This window comes from Eubalaena glacialis, chromosome 15 (genome assembly GCF_028564815.1).
Source record: "Eubalaena glacialis isolate mEubGla1 chromosome 15, mEubGla1.1.hap2.+ XY, whole genome shotgun sequence".
NCBI lineage: Eukaryota > Metazoa > Chordata > Mammalia > Artiodactyla > Balaenidae > Eubalaena > Eubalaena glacialis.
Genome location: NC_083730.1, coordinates 75,741,146 through 75,757,960, shown reverse-complemented (window position 1 = coordinate 75,757,960; position 16,815 = coordinate 75,741,146). Strand labels below are relative to the sequence as shown.

At 39.9% G+C, this 16,815-nt stretch overlaps 1 protein-coding gene across 7 annotated transcripts in view; it reads left to right on the top strand.

Annotated features, from left to right (window-relative positions):
* The first annotated feature begins 647 nt into the window (after positions 1–647).
* Positions 648–16,815, top strand: part of GIT2 (GIT ArfGAP 2) — a 48,936-nt gene continuing 32,768 nt past the window's right edge. For 6 of the 7 annotated variants that reach the window (XM_061168854.1, XM_061168851.1, XM_061168852.1 and 3 more), the window contains exons 1-7: positions 648–825; positions 4,976–5,109; positions 6,548–6,660; positions 7,292–7,397; positions 8,912–8,998; positions 9,115–9,245; positions 11,255–11,349. In XM_061168854.1, coding sequence (XP_061024837.1) covers positions 774–825; positions 4,976–5,109; positions 6,548–6,660; positions 7,292–7,397; positions 8,912–8,998; positions 9,115–9,245; positions 11,255–11,349 — 718 coding nt within the window. In that variant the 5' untranslated portion in view covers positions 648–773. The remainder of the gene's footprint in view (positions 826–4,975; positions 5,110–6,547; positions 6,661–7,291; positions 7,398–8,911; positions 8,999–9,114; positions 9,246–11,254; positions 11,350–16,815) is intronic. The other variant, XM_061168856.1, reaches the window with a different exon arrangement.

Here is a 16,815-nt window from a genome sequence, read left to right as displayed (position 1 = left end):
AGGCACACCACACTCTTCTGTAAATTATCCCATTTGTCCTTAGCCAGACAGTAAATATTTAGCTTTGCACGTCATATATGTTTTGTTGAATATTCTTCATCCTATCCCTCCTCTCCTTTTTCTTCTTTACAACCCTTTAAAAATGTAAAAATCATTTTTAAGTAACAGGCTATACAAAAGCAAATCATGGGCTACGGGTAGATACACATTATCTCCATTTTGCAGATGAGATTAAAACTGCAGCATAAGGACACATCTAACATATTCCTATTTTACTTATTGTAGATCTAGTGCAGTTGAATGTTAGCTCCATAAAGACAGGAAATTTCGTCTTCTTGGCTCACTGCTCCTTCTCCAGTGCCTGGAGCAGTGTGTGGAACATAGTAGATGCTGAATAAATATTTGCTGAATAAAGGAATGCGTAAATAAGTGAACTTGGCCAAAGTTATGCTAAATGACTTGACTATTGATTGCCTCAGGAAGGTCTCTTCCAGAGAGGGAGACACCAGATCAAGGAAATTTGGAAGTAGGACACAAGACACCTGCCCTCACTCAAGATGGCGACAAGGCAGCGTGCCCTTTCCGGTCACATGACCTGCCCGTCGCCGAAGGGCACCTCCCCGCGCGTGCGTGCTGCGCCGCGGCTGTGAGGCGCTGAGGGGAGAGGCGCCGCAGCCAGCACCACCGTAGGGACCCGTTAGAGCGGAAGCGCCGCCGCCGCCGCCTTCGCTGGCCCGGGCCACCAGGTTCCCGGCAGGTGGGAGGCGGGAGCCATGTCGAAGCGGCTCCGGAGCAGCGAGGTGTGCGCTGACTGCAGCGGGCCGGGTGAGTCGCACCAGCCGGGCCCGCTCCCTTCAGCTCTCCTGGCCGGGACCCCTGTCCCGGGGCCGCCCCCTCGGGCCGGGCGGGTCCCGGCTGTCGAGCTCTGCACCCTATGCCTGGGGTCGGGACGAGGAGGAACCTCGGCGGCCTTGGGGCGGGACCGTCCCGGGCCTGTCAGAGCCGGAGCGGGCAGGGGGTCGCCGCCCTCCCGTCCCTTCCTTCCCTCTCGTCCCCTCTGTCCCAGGCCGGGCGGGGAAACGGCGGGGTCGGGGCCGCTTTCCCAACAGGAAGGGGCTTGGGCAATCCACAGGAAGGCCAGTTACAGAAGTGAAATGCGAGCGTCCTCCCGGCTGCGGCCCCCAGAGGCTGCAGGTGTCAGCCCCCTCCCCACAGCTACCCAGACTCCCGCCCCAGGAGGGGGCCCTGGGGCCCTGCCCGGAGTGGGCGACACTCGCCGCTTCCCTCCACTGAGACTCGCCAGAGGACCCCCATGGATGAGTTCCCCGCTCCTGACATCCCTACTCCCACTCCACCGCGGAGAATCTCCAGGATGTCGGGGTCTTGCAAATGATCCCAGCACTTAGGAGGCAATGCTGGTTTCAAGTTCTGAGATCTGAACGAGCTGAGTTCAAACTAGATTTTGCCTCTGGGTGACCTTGGGCTAGTGACTTCATTTGGCTGAATCTTGATTTCCTCATTTTTCCGATGAGGATAATTGGGAGTACAGTGCTCAGAGGTAGGGAGACTCAATGAGGATCATCTCATTTAAGGCGGTTTTTTTCCTTTTTTTCTTTTTTGTACTGTGTACAGAACCTTTACAGTCCCTTAAAGCTATAGTTGAATTTCTAAATCATACATTAATCACAGCTTACAAAGCAAACACACACCAAATCACGGGCAAGTATACCCATTTGTGCATTCAGGCAGTATAGGCATATGGGAGCATTGAAAAGCCAAAACCATTCCTCCCCTGCATAGTTTTCAGATTTAGAGTTCAGATCCATCTTAGCGGTTGGAACTGGGTTGACAGGTCTCTATGCTGTTTTCAGTGTTTGGATTTATCTGCTTTGAATTTGAAGTAATTCAAAAGGTAAGATGGCTTCTTTGGCACAATAGCGTCCAATAAACGATCTTAACGAAAGGAGCACCAGTGTTTTTGCAACTGTTCCGAACTTCATCTTGTCCTATGGAAGTGGAGACTGATTTTAAATAGTATTATGATAACTCAAACCTTATGTGGTTATTTCACGGCCTGTATACTGTAAGTGGGGTTACCAGTTTCCTTTGAAGATAGGGAGACGGGTGGAGGAGTTTAAAAAGAAGTGTTTCAGAAACCAAGTTAGTGTGTTATACGAACTCCATTGTATTCTCTAAAAATGTTATTTGTTCCACTTCCTTATTTTCTTGCCTGTTTTCAGTTGAACTTTCTGTGATGTTTGATTCACATGAATTTAGATTCAAACTTCCTGTTGAAATGCATTTTCTTTGCTTCTCAGTGGATGGTATGGGGCAAAGGAAAACTGCATCTCCATTGCCACACTAAATACTCAACTAAATAATAAATACTGTCTTGCACTTCTCCGGCGTTTTGTGCATTTCAGAACATTTTCTCTTCCATTGTATCTTTTTAGTTGTTGTCTCATATGCCTAATCTACAGAGACTTGAGTCACTTCCTTCCTGTTTTGAATATAATTAGGCTACCTTGCAATGTTCTGAACTTGAGCAGCTGGGAATTTGTGCTGCCTTTTCTGCAAAGCCCTAGTAAAAGAGTTACCTTTAGGGTTGGGGATCCCTTTGAGATTCTTTTTTTTTTTTTTTTTTTTTTTTTAATTTATTTATTTATTTTTGGCTGTGTTGGGTCTTCGTTGCTGTGCGCAGGCTTTCTCTAGTTGCAGTGAGCGGGGGCTACTCTTCATTGCGGTGCTCGGGCTTCTCATTGCGGTGGCTTCTCGTTGCGGTGGCTTCTCTTGTGCGGAGCACGGGCCCTAGGGGCGCGGGCTTCAGTAGTTGCGGCACGTGGGCTCAGTAGTTGTGGTGCACAGGCTTAGTTGCTCCGTGGCATGTGGGATCTTCCCAGACCAGAGATCGAACCTGTGTCCCCTGCATTGGCAGGTGGATTCTTAACCACTGCGCCACCAGGGAAGTGACCCTTTTGAGATTCTGATGAATGCTCAGGCCTTTTTCCCAGAAAATGCACACGTGCTTAACTCTTTCACACAGAATTTATGTTAAGATTTCTCAGAGGGATGATAGACATTTCTGAAGCCCATTGGTTGTGTTCCTAGAACCCAGGTTAAGAAGCCCTGGAATAAAACGTTCAGATAAACTGGAAGGGGTTCACCCACCCTCAGTCGTACAAACTCGAGTTGGATTTTACTGTGTTGTTAACATTCTGATGTTCTCTCCATGGGATTCTGATTCATGATGTTAAGGTGATTAATATAGAGCCTTGCTTAGTGTGTGTTAACTCCTTGTTGTCTTGTTCCTGTTTAATTTCCTCCAAGAAGATTGTGAATCCTCTGAATGATACGTGAAAAGCAAAGGTAATCTTCAAAACGAATAGTCTTTTTGTATGTGTGTCATTAGTCGTAGTACCATACTGCAAAAAGCAAAGTTGTTATGTATCTTTGCAGGGATCCTTCATCTTGGTGTTTCCAATCTTTGTTTTTTAGAATGGCTCAGTAGTACTGACATAGTTGTACTTCATTGAATAATTTTGTTTCTGTTTTATTTCATGGCAAACATTTGACTAACTATGATCAAATCTTAGTATTCAATAAATAGTTTACCTTTTTTTTTTTAAGTGAATCTAGTTCATATCCTACTCTGAGTTCAACTACCTGAAAACTCCACTGAGATTTTTCACTGTAGTAAGACAGTGTTCATGTGAAACATTCAGTGTTTCATGTATTAGGAATCAAAAACTTTCTCTAGTGGCCATGAATTTCAGTGGACTCGAAAATATTTGAATGGTACTTAACAAAATAACTTGGAAATATTACTATATGCAAGGAACTTCACTTACTCTTTATATCCTCACCACCCTGAGATGTGTTGTTCTTCCCATTTGATCCATGATGAGGACCCTCAGAGAAATAACTTGCCTGAGATCATTGTGCAAGAAGTGGCAGAGTTGGGGTTCAAACCCTGGACTGCTTGTCTCCAGAGCCAACCCTCTTAACCACTACACTCTTTGACTCCCAGTTTGTCTTTGATTGAAATCCCATAACTTTTCATTATATGGTTGGAAGGGGTTTGAATAAACTGTTAGAAATGGTAAAGATGGTGTACATGCATTTTAGAGATTTTTGTGGACATTGAAGAATTTTTAAATATACCCCTTAAGCCAGGCAGCTTGAGCGGCACCTATTGTCACCCCATCATGAGTCTGATGAAATGTAGAAGGTCTGTCTTTATTTTGAGTTTCTAAATATTCAGTTTACTTTCACAGTGTGAGTTATTCTTACTGCTTACCAAGTGTGAATTATTCCTTGTTTCAAAGGATGTCTAATGAAGCTCTTGGGGATTTCACAGGAAAAAAAGTATTGTGCACACACCAAAAATATTACTCACTTGTATTTTACATCTTTGCTTCTGTGAAGCCGCTGTTTTTACAGCTCTGTCCTTTCAGATCAGTGGCGAGATCGGACTCAACAGTTTATTTAAAATACCTAATGGATATGGTAGCACATTTCCTAGTGCAGGAGGTCAGGTTTCCCAGTCTGTGTTCAGAACCATAGCAGCTGAGCAGTTGTATAGTTGTGTCACTTGCAGCTTTCTGCTAAGCACAGTGGCATGTAGATGTGTAGCAGTTGTAGGGTGGCTGTCTTTTCACCATTCACTTCACATAATGCTGTGTGGATTGTTCATTGACACAGTTATGTTATCTTGCTACTTGTGGAGTTGGATTCGAAATGATTCAGGTGAATCCTCTCAATTTGCTTCTCTTACGTTGATTGAAGGAGCACACATCTGAGATGGTAGATCTCATTAGGGCATCAGACAAACTCGCCAGCTTGATATGTTGACTAGCATACTAAAACAACAGAAATGTCTTGTTTTTCTGAAAAACCAAACCTCAGTCATCTTTTGCCATCTGGCGGAATAGCAACCACCTGGTATCCTTGCCACTGATTTCATTCTTCTTTCCAGATCCTTCCTGGGCATCAGTAAATAGGGGAACTTTTATATGTGACGAGTGCTGCAGTGTCCATCGGAGTCTAGGGCGCCATATCTCTCAAGTAAGGCATCTTAAACACACACCATGGCCTCCAACATTGCTTCAGGTAAAGAATAAGAATTCTGCTCATGGTTTGTAATTTAAGTTTTTAGGGCTCACTGTTTTAGCACTAAAATTATACTTCTTAAATCTTACAAAAATGTTTGACTCATAATTGAGCAGAGGTGCCATGCTTATTGATGCTATATATAATTATTGAATTCATCATTTAAGATTTTTTTCCCTCCTAATGTAAATCTTGTCCCAAAATCTGAACTATAGGTAGACAGTCATTAGAATTTCTTGCTAATATTTCACTGCTGACTTTCTAGAATGTCACCAGAAATTGTTTTTAAACCGTCTGTCTTTTCCACATACCGTGATGAATGTTTCTGAAAGTGACTGCCTTAGAAACTTTTCATTAAGTTGTCCACTTTGATAGAAGCATGGACTGGGATTCCTCAGAAATTTCTGAAACATCTGATTTAAGTTCTCTTAAAGTTCTTGCAACCTGTTAGAGACAATTAAGTTCTGTTTTGATTGAATGCCTAACACCCTGCTAAGTGTTCAGGGGGCCCTTTGTTTTATTTGGGGGTCCATTGTCGTGTCACCGGTACTTCTATTTTGGGGTACACATTCTTCGAGTTCTGTTGGAACTCAGACTTACACATGTGTTTCGCCTTCATTTGTTTTGAGTACATATTTTACTAAATCTGTGCCAGCTGCACAACATGTCCTTAAAACTTGCCTATGTGTACCAAAGGATCAGAACAAGTGAGTGTGGATCTCTGATGTGACAATATCTTCACTAACGTAAAAAACAGATGGGGCCATGTCAGGAGTCATGCTTTGAAATGAAATTGGGAGACATGGTTTATTAATAACTTTTGCTGAGAAGTTTCTAACAGCTCATTCTTAATGTGAAAATGGATGTTTACTGCTGTCAGATAATGCAGAGTACTCATTATATTATAGGATCTGAATAAAGTTCAGAGATGAGTAGTTTAAAATGCCAGATTTGACCCTAAAACAATTCCCAGAGTATGGCACGTGAATCACCAGTGGTACTCAAGGTAGATGTAGGTAATACTCAAATATTTATTTAAATGGTTGCCTAAAACTGTAACTAGCACATCAAATTATAATTGCTAGTGAAAGTTTTAGAAAGTAAGTGGATTTAAAGAAAAATATTAAGAATCTTGAAAATAGTATTTGGATGCTCAGGCTTGGGAAATACTGTCCTAAAGTGTCCAAGTACTCTTTTTTCATCATCTATAAGAAAATGTAATCAAACCCATTTAAGTACTTAGCTATCCTGCTGGTCAAACCTGAATCCTGTGTACAGGTTCATCTTTCTCATTCTAAAACAGAAGATAATGACGTGTGTGATTTCCCAGTCATGCTAGTGTTTGTAATAGGGCTTTGTTTTCCCAGTTCAGTCACTGGTTCCCACTGGATGTTTGCAGAAAGAAATTTAAATATGATTTTATACTGCTTGGTTTTAGATGGTTGAAACCTTGTATAATAATGGTGCTAATTCTATATGGGAGCATTCTTTGCTGGACCCTGCCTCTCTTATCAGTGGAAGACGCAAAGCTAATCCACAGGATAAAGTACAGTGAGTGAAATGTTTATAAATACTCTTATTTCTTCGTAACCCCTGGGGCCCGCTGAAAGGAGTGCAGCTGTTTTTGACCAGCCCCTACAGGGGCAGCACGGGAGGGGGTCACCCAGTTTTGCATTGACCTCTTTGCTATTAGGAATGCAGAACAAAGCCAGGCATGGGACCAGCTCTTTTGCATGGTTACCCAGCACAATTCAGTGGTTTCTCCGGTTTAAGACTAAGGCTTGGTGGCTTTTGATGTAATCAGATTTGAGCTTTGGCACTCAAACAGTAGGCAGTCAGACCAGAAATCTCGGTTCTGGCCTCCAGTCTGCCTGATGCCTCACTTATAAGATGGGATGAAGAGCTGCTTCCTCGCAAGGTTGCTAGGTCAATTAAGAAAATTACACAGAGCAGAAAGATGCTATAAAAAGCAGGTATTCTGCAGTCCTGGCCATTATAATGACTAATGTATGTTTTCAGACTTCAGGCCTGACAACACACTGCTGAAACTTACTTCAATATTGTTCATTCTATTCTTGAGTGGGGGATGTGGGTCACTTCCTCTTCTTTTTACAGTCTGAAGAATGGGGAATGTCGTATCTGAACTGCAAGTGAACTGTTTTCTTTTTTGTTTTCGAACCAGTCCTAATAAAGCAGAATTCATCAGAGCAAAGTATCAGATGTTAGCATTTGTCCACCGCTTGCCCTGCCGGGATGACGATAGTGTGACTGCCAAAGATCTTAGTAAGGTGGGTCACACCTTTTAAAATCCCTAAAATTGCTGGATGAAGCAGCATATCGTCTCATTTGAAAAAAACTTAGAAGAAAAGAAAAACAAAAACTCCTTTCTGTACACTAAATAATTAGTAACAGCTTTTTTTGCAGTTGGTTTCTTCTTTCATCTTACTTCAAATGGCAACCATTCATGTTAGTGGAGGTATAAGGAGCAGAGGAACAAATAAGTATCCAGAAAACTATTTGCGTTTTTCAGATATGGTTCTAAAATTGTATTTCTGTAAGTTTTTGTTTGCTTAGCTTTGAAATAGGAGCCATCTCAGAGTTTGTTTCTAGGAGGGACTAGAAGGTTTGTGGGGCTTCTGCAGGCTTCTAGGTTGCCTGCTGAGTGGGATCTTCAGGAAGCAGGGTGTGACTCAAAGCTGTAGTACACGGGATGGTTTATTAAACTTGCAAAATGAGTAGATGGTTTTCTTCATGTGGGCCTTTACATGTTTTTGAGAGATGCCATGAAAATACATATCCTTCTTTTCAAAGCACTGCTTTTGGCAAATGCTCACACAGATCATAGGCACTCATAATTCAGAATTTTAAACTTTACATGGAAATGTATATGATTGTTACTTCCATTTATTAATAAGACTTGGTATGTGTTTTTTACCACAATTTTTAAAAATAAAATTAATTAAAAAATAAGATTTGGATACAGATGTCAGTGTAGATTTCTCCATTGCTATGATAAGAGTTATTGCATTTTGGACAATTCTAGGTTAGACTTGAAGGAAGGCAGCTCATCTTCTGAATGTATAAGGGCATTTCTGTAGTGGTACAGAATTTGGTATAGCACAGGCCTATTTCCCACCCTGAAAGACTTCATTAAATCATTGTATACAAGGCCAAGAATACTGTTGTGGAGAGGGTGTGATATAAGGCAGAATCCTGTGATTTACACGGTATAGGATATGAAGCTCTAAAGCCCTAGGTTCAATAATAACAACAAATAACAACATCAACAATAATAATAGCAGCTATATTCTTTGAGCATTTCCTGTGTACCAGGCTCCATGCTTTGTTATATCATTGAGTCCTTATAGTAACCCTGTGAATAGGTGGCATTATTATCACCATTTTAGAGATAAGGAAACTGAGGTTCAGATTGCTTAAAGAACTTCCTCAAGGTCACACAGCTTGAGGGGTGTATGGTTTGAAATTCAGACTTCAGAGCCGTGCTCAACCACCTCTTCACACTCCCTCTCACTCAAGGTCTGGTTGTGCCACTTAGATGATGCATTTGGGCAGGTCAGCCTTCCCAGCCCTAGTTTCCTGTCAGGAAAATGGGCCTGACCCTGCCTTAGAGCCCAGGGATGGTTGTGACCAGCAAGGGAGAGACTGCTTCATCCACCTTACTGAGCTAAATAAAGATGATGTAGTACTACTATAATGTGTATTAAAATAGTCTGCCAGCTGCTCTGCTACATCATTCTTTACATTTTTAACAAATATTCTTTCTTGTGTGTGTATTTTTCAGCAACTCCATTCAAGCGTGAGAACAGGGAATCTTGAAACCTGTTTGAGGCTATTATCTTTAGGAGCACAAGCCAACTTTTTTCACCCTGTAAGAAAGCATGAATTGATTCAGATATTAAATTGAAACTAAATGGGTTGCATTCATGTAGCCTTTAGTTTATTTAATTTGCTTCTTTTTGTATACTTTTTATTAATGATTCTTAGGAGAAAGGAAACACCCCACTCCATGTTGCCTCCAAAGCAGGGCAGATTTTACAGGCGGAATTATTGGCAGTATATGGAGCAGACCCAGGCACACAAGATGCGAGTGGGAAAACTCCTGTTGATTATGCAAGGTAAGAGACTAGATTCTTGTCACCTCTCTCTGTTTGGGATTATTTCTGTTGTGTATGATTCATTGTTAAGTGGCTAAATTGTGTATGATTAACATTTAACCCCTTCAGAGGTTTGCATGCTATTATTTTGCAGATGAAGGTGTTTCAAACGCATATGATCTTAGAGCCAGCTAAAGTCAGGGAGGGTAGAACCATTAACCATTGTGCTTAGCTTCCAGTCTTTCATTTCTTTTTATCCTTTAAACGCAGTGGTATTTGAGCCATAGTTGGAGTACAAATCAAGTATGAAGAATTGCAGAACCCACTCCTCAGTTTTTTAATAGTTTTAGTCATTGCTTGAACTTAGAAACAAATCTATATGGATAGATATGTGGTTAAACAAGTATAGTAAAATGTTAATTGCAGGATTTAGGTAGTGGACATCTGGGTGCTTGCTATAAAATTCTTTAACTTTTTCTTTGTTTCAAAATTTTGGCTGTGAAGTGCTGGAAAATAAATAAATACATCCATAGATTAGTCTTGAATATCATTTAAATGATAGAAGATGGATCATCTTTCCTTCTTTTTCCAAATTAACTTTATTAACTGCAAAGAATTATACTCTGCGGAGGATAAAATGACAAATGACAACTTGAAAATGGCAAGTGAAATGACAGAACTCTGCCCTCCTAGAATTTACTCTCTCAGGGAGGAGAGGGTTCCTAAATGCAGGTAAGAGTTAAATGAGGCACAATAATGTAGAACTCATTACCAAAATGGATACATATATAGGATTTCCTCACTGTGGCCCAAATCATTAAGAAATGTCTTTAGTTGGTCTTTGAAGAGTGGATTGGATTTGGGCGTGTGAAGAGGAGCTAAGGTGTTCCAGGTGAGAAGAAGGGCGTGGGTCAAGTTCAGGAGGGAGGGATGGACGGGGCATGTTCGGCACAGCAGGAGACCTAATTGGATAGAGCAGAGTGTGTCTGGGAATAAGAGCTAAGGTACTGAGGAATACAGTATTTCATCAGGTCTAACACTCCACTGTTTATATGGGTCATCATTATTTCATATACCATTAAAAAGGAAAAGACTCAACCAATTAAATGATGATGTACTATCAACTGTAGGATACTTCCTGATTTCACAGATGTTAAAAAATAAGAAAAAAAGATGTGCATCACAGAAATCAAAGATGTGTGGGTAGGTTGGAGAATATTTTTGTAGTGCCTTGTATGTGGGAAGAGAAACTGGCAGAAACTAGACTTCATCTTTTAAGGGGAACAGAGCCCTCAATAAATGATACTTATCACTTACCTTGGAATTTCCTCTTGTACCCTGCACATAATAGTCTCTCAGGGTAATGATTTATTTATATGCCTTGTTACTAAAAGGATTTCAGGCAGCTTAAATATTTGTTTCAAAGGCAAAATTAATATTTTCTGTGGTGGAAATTAAAGACAAGGAGGTGTGAGCTATGCATTAGGTTGGTCTGTCTCTCCCTGAATCAAAGACCTTGAAGTAGTTATGAACTCTAATCCAGAAGTCAGGCTGGCTGCATGAGAAGCATCTAGGGGAAGGACCTTTTTCAAAATATTAATGTCCACACTGCTCCCGTTTTTATTGAGATTCAGAATTTCCAAGGGTGGGTCCTGGACATCTGTATATTTTTTTAAGCATGCTAGTTAATTTTTGAGAACCTCTACCCTTGACCATTTATTAATTTTATTTTCTATCTCATTAGATGAAGTTATTCTTTGTCCCTCTCATAAGTCCTTGAATTCCTTATTAAGTACTCTGTCTTATAAATTAATAAAGGAAAGGCGATAGTTGAGATTGTGAAAACAGTTTTTATAAAGGTGGGAATCGAAGTAGACCTTGACAGTTTACCTCACACAAAAAGGTTGATTATTCTAAAAAGTCACGTTTGATAAATCACTCAGGTATCTCAGGGGACGTCTCTGTACTTTTCTATTCTAGCTCCAGTGGCCAGCGAGCAATATAAATGGTACTTTGTTTTCTCTTGGTAGGCAAGGAGGGCACCATGAGCTGGCAGAACGCCTCGTAGAAATACAGTATGAGCTGACTGACAGACTAGCCTTCTATCTGTGTGGCAGGAAACCAGGTGAGTTGAAAGGACAGCAGCCTCTCCACACCTCCAGCCAGTCAGTCTCTGGAAAAACAAATTGGGACACTATTATTTATGAGCTCTGCTTTAACGTAGCCTTGAGAAAATTGCAAATAAGGATTTCTATTTGCAGTGATAGCTACAGCATTTTTTGTTATATGTGCAATATGTAACATCGGTCAAATCTTGAATTTTAGTTTTTAAAATTTTAGCTCTACATTAGTGACTGTTTCAGGAATCAAAGAGCATAATTGAACCCAAACTGAACGTGCACCACGGTTCTTGTGATTAATGGGAGTAGGAATGGAAGAGCAAAGGATTAACTTTTGTAGTTATTTGCAGAATTCTGCTATCTAAGGAATGGGAAAAAGTAAAAAAGTGAACTTTACCATTAACCAGCTTTGCTCATGAGATAGAACTGGGGTCAGCAAACCATGGTCCATGGGCCAGATAAGCCTATCGCCTGTTTTTTTTTAAATAAAGTTCTATTGCAAGATAGCCATGCCCATTCATTTACATATTATCTACAGCTGCTTTCACACTACAGCAGCAGAGTTGAGTACGTTGAGTAGTTGCAACAGAGACCATACGGCCACAAAGCCCAAAATATTTACAGTCTGGCCCTTTGCAGAAAAAGTTTGCCAACCCTTGATATAGAATATCCACATACATGTATACAGTGGTTCTCCACCCTGGTTGTACAACAGAGTTAAGAGCCCTTGGTGTGGTTCCAGTTCGCAGTGAGATGGAATAAGCACACCCCCACCCCGTCTCTCCTGCTGAACACAATTATAAACTCTGGACCAAATGCATGGAGTAGCTATCTGAGGACTGTAGCAGGTGGATTAGGGAACTCAGAGTACCATCAAGCTGGTGGTGAGTGTCCCCTTTATTTTGCTTCTGATATGGCATCCAGGACAGCCTAAAACCTGGAACTGCATGGCAGGTGCAAAGAAGCCTTCTCTGTGTGGTCTGAGGAGCAGGAAATGGGATTCCTACAGGACAGAGAATAGGGGAATTCCCCTGGGTATTTTTTCTCTTCCTTTTTTCCCCACCCTAGTCCCTAGGCAATCCTATGGCTTCAGTAGTGGCAACAGCAGTGACAGCACAGGTGCCTAAATCTCTGACCAAGGGCCTGAAGGGAATCCTGATTGCTTTTGTTTTTCTCTTTATTTTCTCACCACTTGGCCCCAGAGACAGAACCTCACCTGGTCAGGTGCCTGCTAGAACAAAATATTAACATTCTCCGTAGAGTTTAAGGAAGATTTAGAGTCTCCACAACGTAATATGCAAAATGTCAGGGATACCACCCATAATTACTCCACATATGAAGAACCAGGAAAATCCCAAAGACTTGCATGGGAAAAGGTAGTTAACAGATGCCAACCCTAGATGACTCAGATGTTGGAATTATCAGATAAAGATTTTAAAACAGATAGTAACATCATGCTCTGAGAAGTAAGTGTGAACATTCTTGAAACAAATCTAATATAGAAAGTCTCTGCAGAGAAATAGAAGATATAGAAAAAAACAGAACAGAAATGTTAGAATTAAAAAATCCAATAACTAAAATTTTAAAACTCACTGGTTGGGTTTAATAGCAGATGGAGATGGCAAAGAAAAGAGTGCATTGAAAATAGATCACTAGAAATAATCCAGTTTGAGCAACAGAGAGAAAAAAGAGTGGGAGGAAAAGAAACTGAGCAGAGCCTTAGGGACCTATGGGACAAAATCAAAACATTTGTATCATCACACTCCCAGAAAGAGATCATAAAGAATGTGACGCAGAAAAAAATACTTGAAGAAATATTGGCTAAAAACTCTAAATTTGGCAAAAGACGTAAGCTTACAAATTCAAGAGTCTCAGAGAACTCCAAACAGGATAAACTCAAAAGAAATCATCACTCAGGCACATCAAAATCAAACTGCTAAAAACCGAAGAAAGAAAATGTCTTGAAAGCAGCCGAGGAAAAAAATGACATACCATACAAAGGAACAATTATTTGTATGATTGTGGATTTCTCATCAGAAACCATGGAGATGAAAAGGAAGTAGAACAATTTTTTTTTTGGCCACACCACGGGGCATACGGAACTTTCCCGACCAGGGATCAAACCTGCACCCCATGCAGTGGAAGCGGGAGTCTTAAGCACTGGACCACCAGGGAAGCCCCAGTAGAACAATGTTTTTTAAGTGCTGAAAGAAAAGAACTGTCAACCTAGAACTCCATTTCCAGTGAAAATAACCTTCAAGAATGAAGGAAAAATAAAGACTTCTATTTTATAAATTTATTTTATTTATATTTTTTATTTTTGGCTGCATTGGGTCTTTGTTGCTGCACGTGGGCTTTTCTGTAGTTGCGGCGAGCGGGGGCTACTCTTTGTTGTGGTGTGCGGACTTCTCGTTGCAGTGGCTCCTCTTGTTGCGGAGCACGGGCTCTGGGTGCACGGGCTTCAGTAGTTGTGGCACGTGGGCTCAGTAGTTGTGGCTTGTGGGCTCTAGAGCATAGGCTCAGTAGTTGTGGCACACGGGCTTAGTTGTTCCACGGCATGTGGAATCTTCCCAGACCAGAGCTCGAACCTGTGTCCCCTGCATTGGCAGGCGGATTCTTAACCACTGTGCCACCAGGAAAGTCCCAAAAAAATAAAGTCATTTTAAGATGAAAGAAAATAAGAGAATTAGTTGCTCTAACAGAAATACTAAAGAAGGTTCTTTGGGTGGAAGGGAATTGATACCAGAGGGAATCTTGGAACTTCAGAAATGAAAGAAGAACAACAGAAATGATAAGTATCTGGATAAGTACAATAGGCTGTGTTTTCTTCTTAAGTTTTCTAAAATATGTATGACAGTTTAAAGCAAAAGTTATAGTATTGTATGGTGCGGTTTTCAGCATATGTCAGTGTAATGCATTTGACAATTATAACAAAGGGAGAGGGTAAAAGAAATATGGAGGTAAATATTTGCATTCTTCTTAAAATGGTAAAATACTATTTCTAAGTAGATTATAAAAAGTTATGTATATTTTAATCCCTAGCACTGAAAAAAGACTATACAGTGATATATGGTCAGAAACTCTAGAGATAAATTAAAATGGAATGTTAAAAGTTACCCAAAAATCAAAAGATGTTTTGATTCAAAATATTCAAAAAAAGAGAGGGAAGGGGAGAGAGAGGAACAAAAAACTGAGGTCCAAATAGAAACTAAATAATAAATCATAGACTTAAATCCAAATGTAACAATAATTACATTAAATGTTAATGATCTAAACACACCAATTAAAAGCAGAGATTGTCAGAATGGATTTAAAAAAAAACAAAACAAGCCCTAACTGTATGCTGTGTCCAAGAAACCAACTTTAAATATAATGGTATAGGTAAGTTAAAAAGCAAAAAGAGGTAAAAAGATATACCATACCAACACTAAGTAAAAGAAAGCTAGAGTGGCTATATTAATATCAAACAAAGTAGACTTCAGAGCAAAGAAAATTAGCAGGGATAGAGAGGGACACAACATGATAAAAGGGTCAACTCACTAAAAAAACATAACAATTCTAAATGGGTACACACCCAGCAATAGAGCTGCAAAATATAGGAAGCAAACTTTGATAGAACTGAAAGGAGAAAAGGTCAAATCCACAATTATTGTTGGAGACTCAACAGTCTTCATTTAGTTAATAGATAGAACTAGAGGTAGAAAATCAGCAAGGATATTGAACTGAAACCATCAACCAACTGCATCTGGTTGACATTTATAGCATCCTCTTCCTAACAACATTAGAACATATGTTCCTTTCAAGTACACAGTCAGACATTCCAAGATAGACCATATTCTGGGTCATAAAACAAACCTTAGCAAATCCAAAAGAATTAAAATCCTACAGAGTATATTCTCTGACCATAATGGAATTAAGCTAGAAATAAATGATCAAAATATAACTGGAAAATACCCAAATGCTTGGAAATTAAACAGCATACTTCTAAATAATCCATGGGTCTAAGAAGAAGTCTTAAGGGAAATTAGAAAATATTTTCAGATGAACAAAAATGAAAATACAGCAAATCAAAATGTGTGGGACGCAGCTAAAGCAAGGCTTACAGGAAATTTTATAGCATTAAATTATTATGTTAGAAAAGAAGAAAGGTCTCAAATCCTAATCTAAGCTTCCCAACCCTCAAGAAACTAGAAAAAGATGAGCAAAATAAACCCAAAGCAAGCAGAAGTTAAGAAATAATAAAGAGTAGAAATCAATGAAATTGAGAAAGGAAAACAGTAGAGAGAAATCAGTGAAACCAAAAGCTGATTCTTTGTAGAGATTAATGAAATTGGTAAATGTCTAGACATACTGACAGAGAAAAAAGGAAAGAATACACATAGGAAGATATCACTAAAAACCCCACAGACATTAAAGGGTAATGCAAAATATTGTATGTACATATAAATTGGACAACTTAGATAAAATGAACCAATTCTTTGAAAGCCACAAACTACCAACACCTATCCAAGAAGAAAGAGATAATGTAAATATATAATCCTACATTTTAAAGAACTTGAATTTGTACTTAAAAACATTCCATTAAAGAAAACCCTAGCCCAGATGATGGCACTGGTAAATACTGTGAACCAACTGAAGTGGTATTGCCATACAGCAATACAATCAGTGTGGCTTATGACTCACGTGGCTTGCTAGCTTTGCAGTTATAATTCTTAACAGATATTTTTAAGCGTTTGGAATTCACATTTCAAGTTTTACACATAAAATGAGACTATCCTACCAAACATTCAAAAAAGAAATAACATCCATTTTATGTGATATTTTTTAGAAAATAGAAAGGTATGGGGAACTTGAGGACATGGGGAGGGGGAAGGGTAAGCTGGGACGAAGTGAGAGAGAGGCATGGACATATATACACTACCAAATGTAAAATAGATAGCTACTGGGAAGCAGCCACATAGCACAGGGAGATCAGCTTGGTGCTTTGTGACCACCTAGCGGGGTGAGATAGGGAGGGTGGGAGGGAGACGCAAGAGGGAGATATGGGGATATATGTATATGTATAACTGATTCACTTTGTTATAAAGCAGAAACTAACACACCATTGTAAAGCAATTATACTCCAATAAAGAGGTTTAAAAAAAAAAAAAAGGCGGCGGAAGTGCTTCTCAAGTCATTTTATGAGGCCAGCATTACCCCGATACCAAACCCAGCAAAGATGGCACAAAAAAATAGCCCTCACTAACAGGGACACCAAAATTCTCAACAAAGTATAAGCAGATTGAATCCAACAATATGTAAAAAGGAGAACGTAACATACCAAGGGGGGTTTCCAGATATATGACTGATATTTGAAAATATTTGAAAATCAGTTAATGTGATTCATCACATTAACAGACTAAAAAAAGAAAACTATAATCTTACCTGTTGATGCAGAAAAAGCATTTAATAAAATTCAGCATCCCTTCATG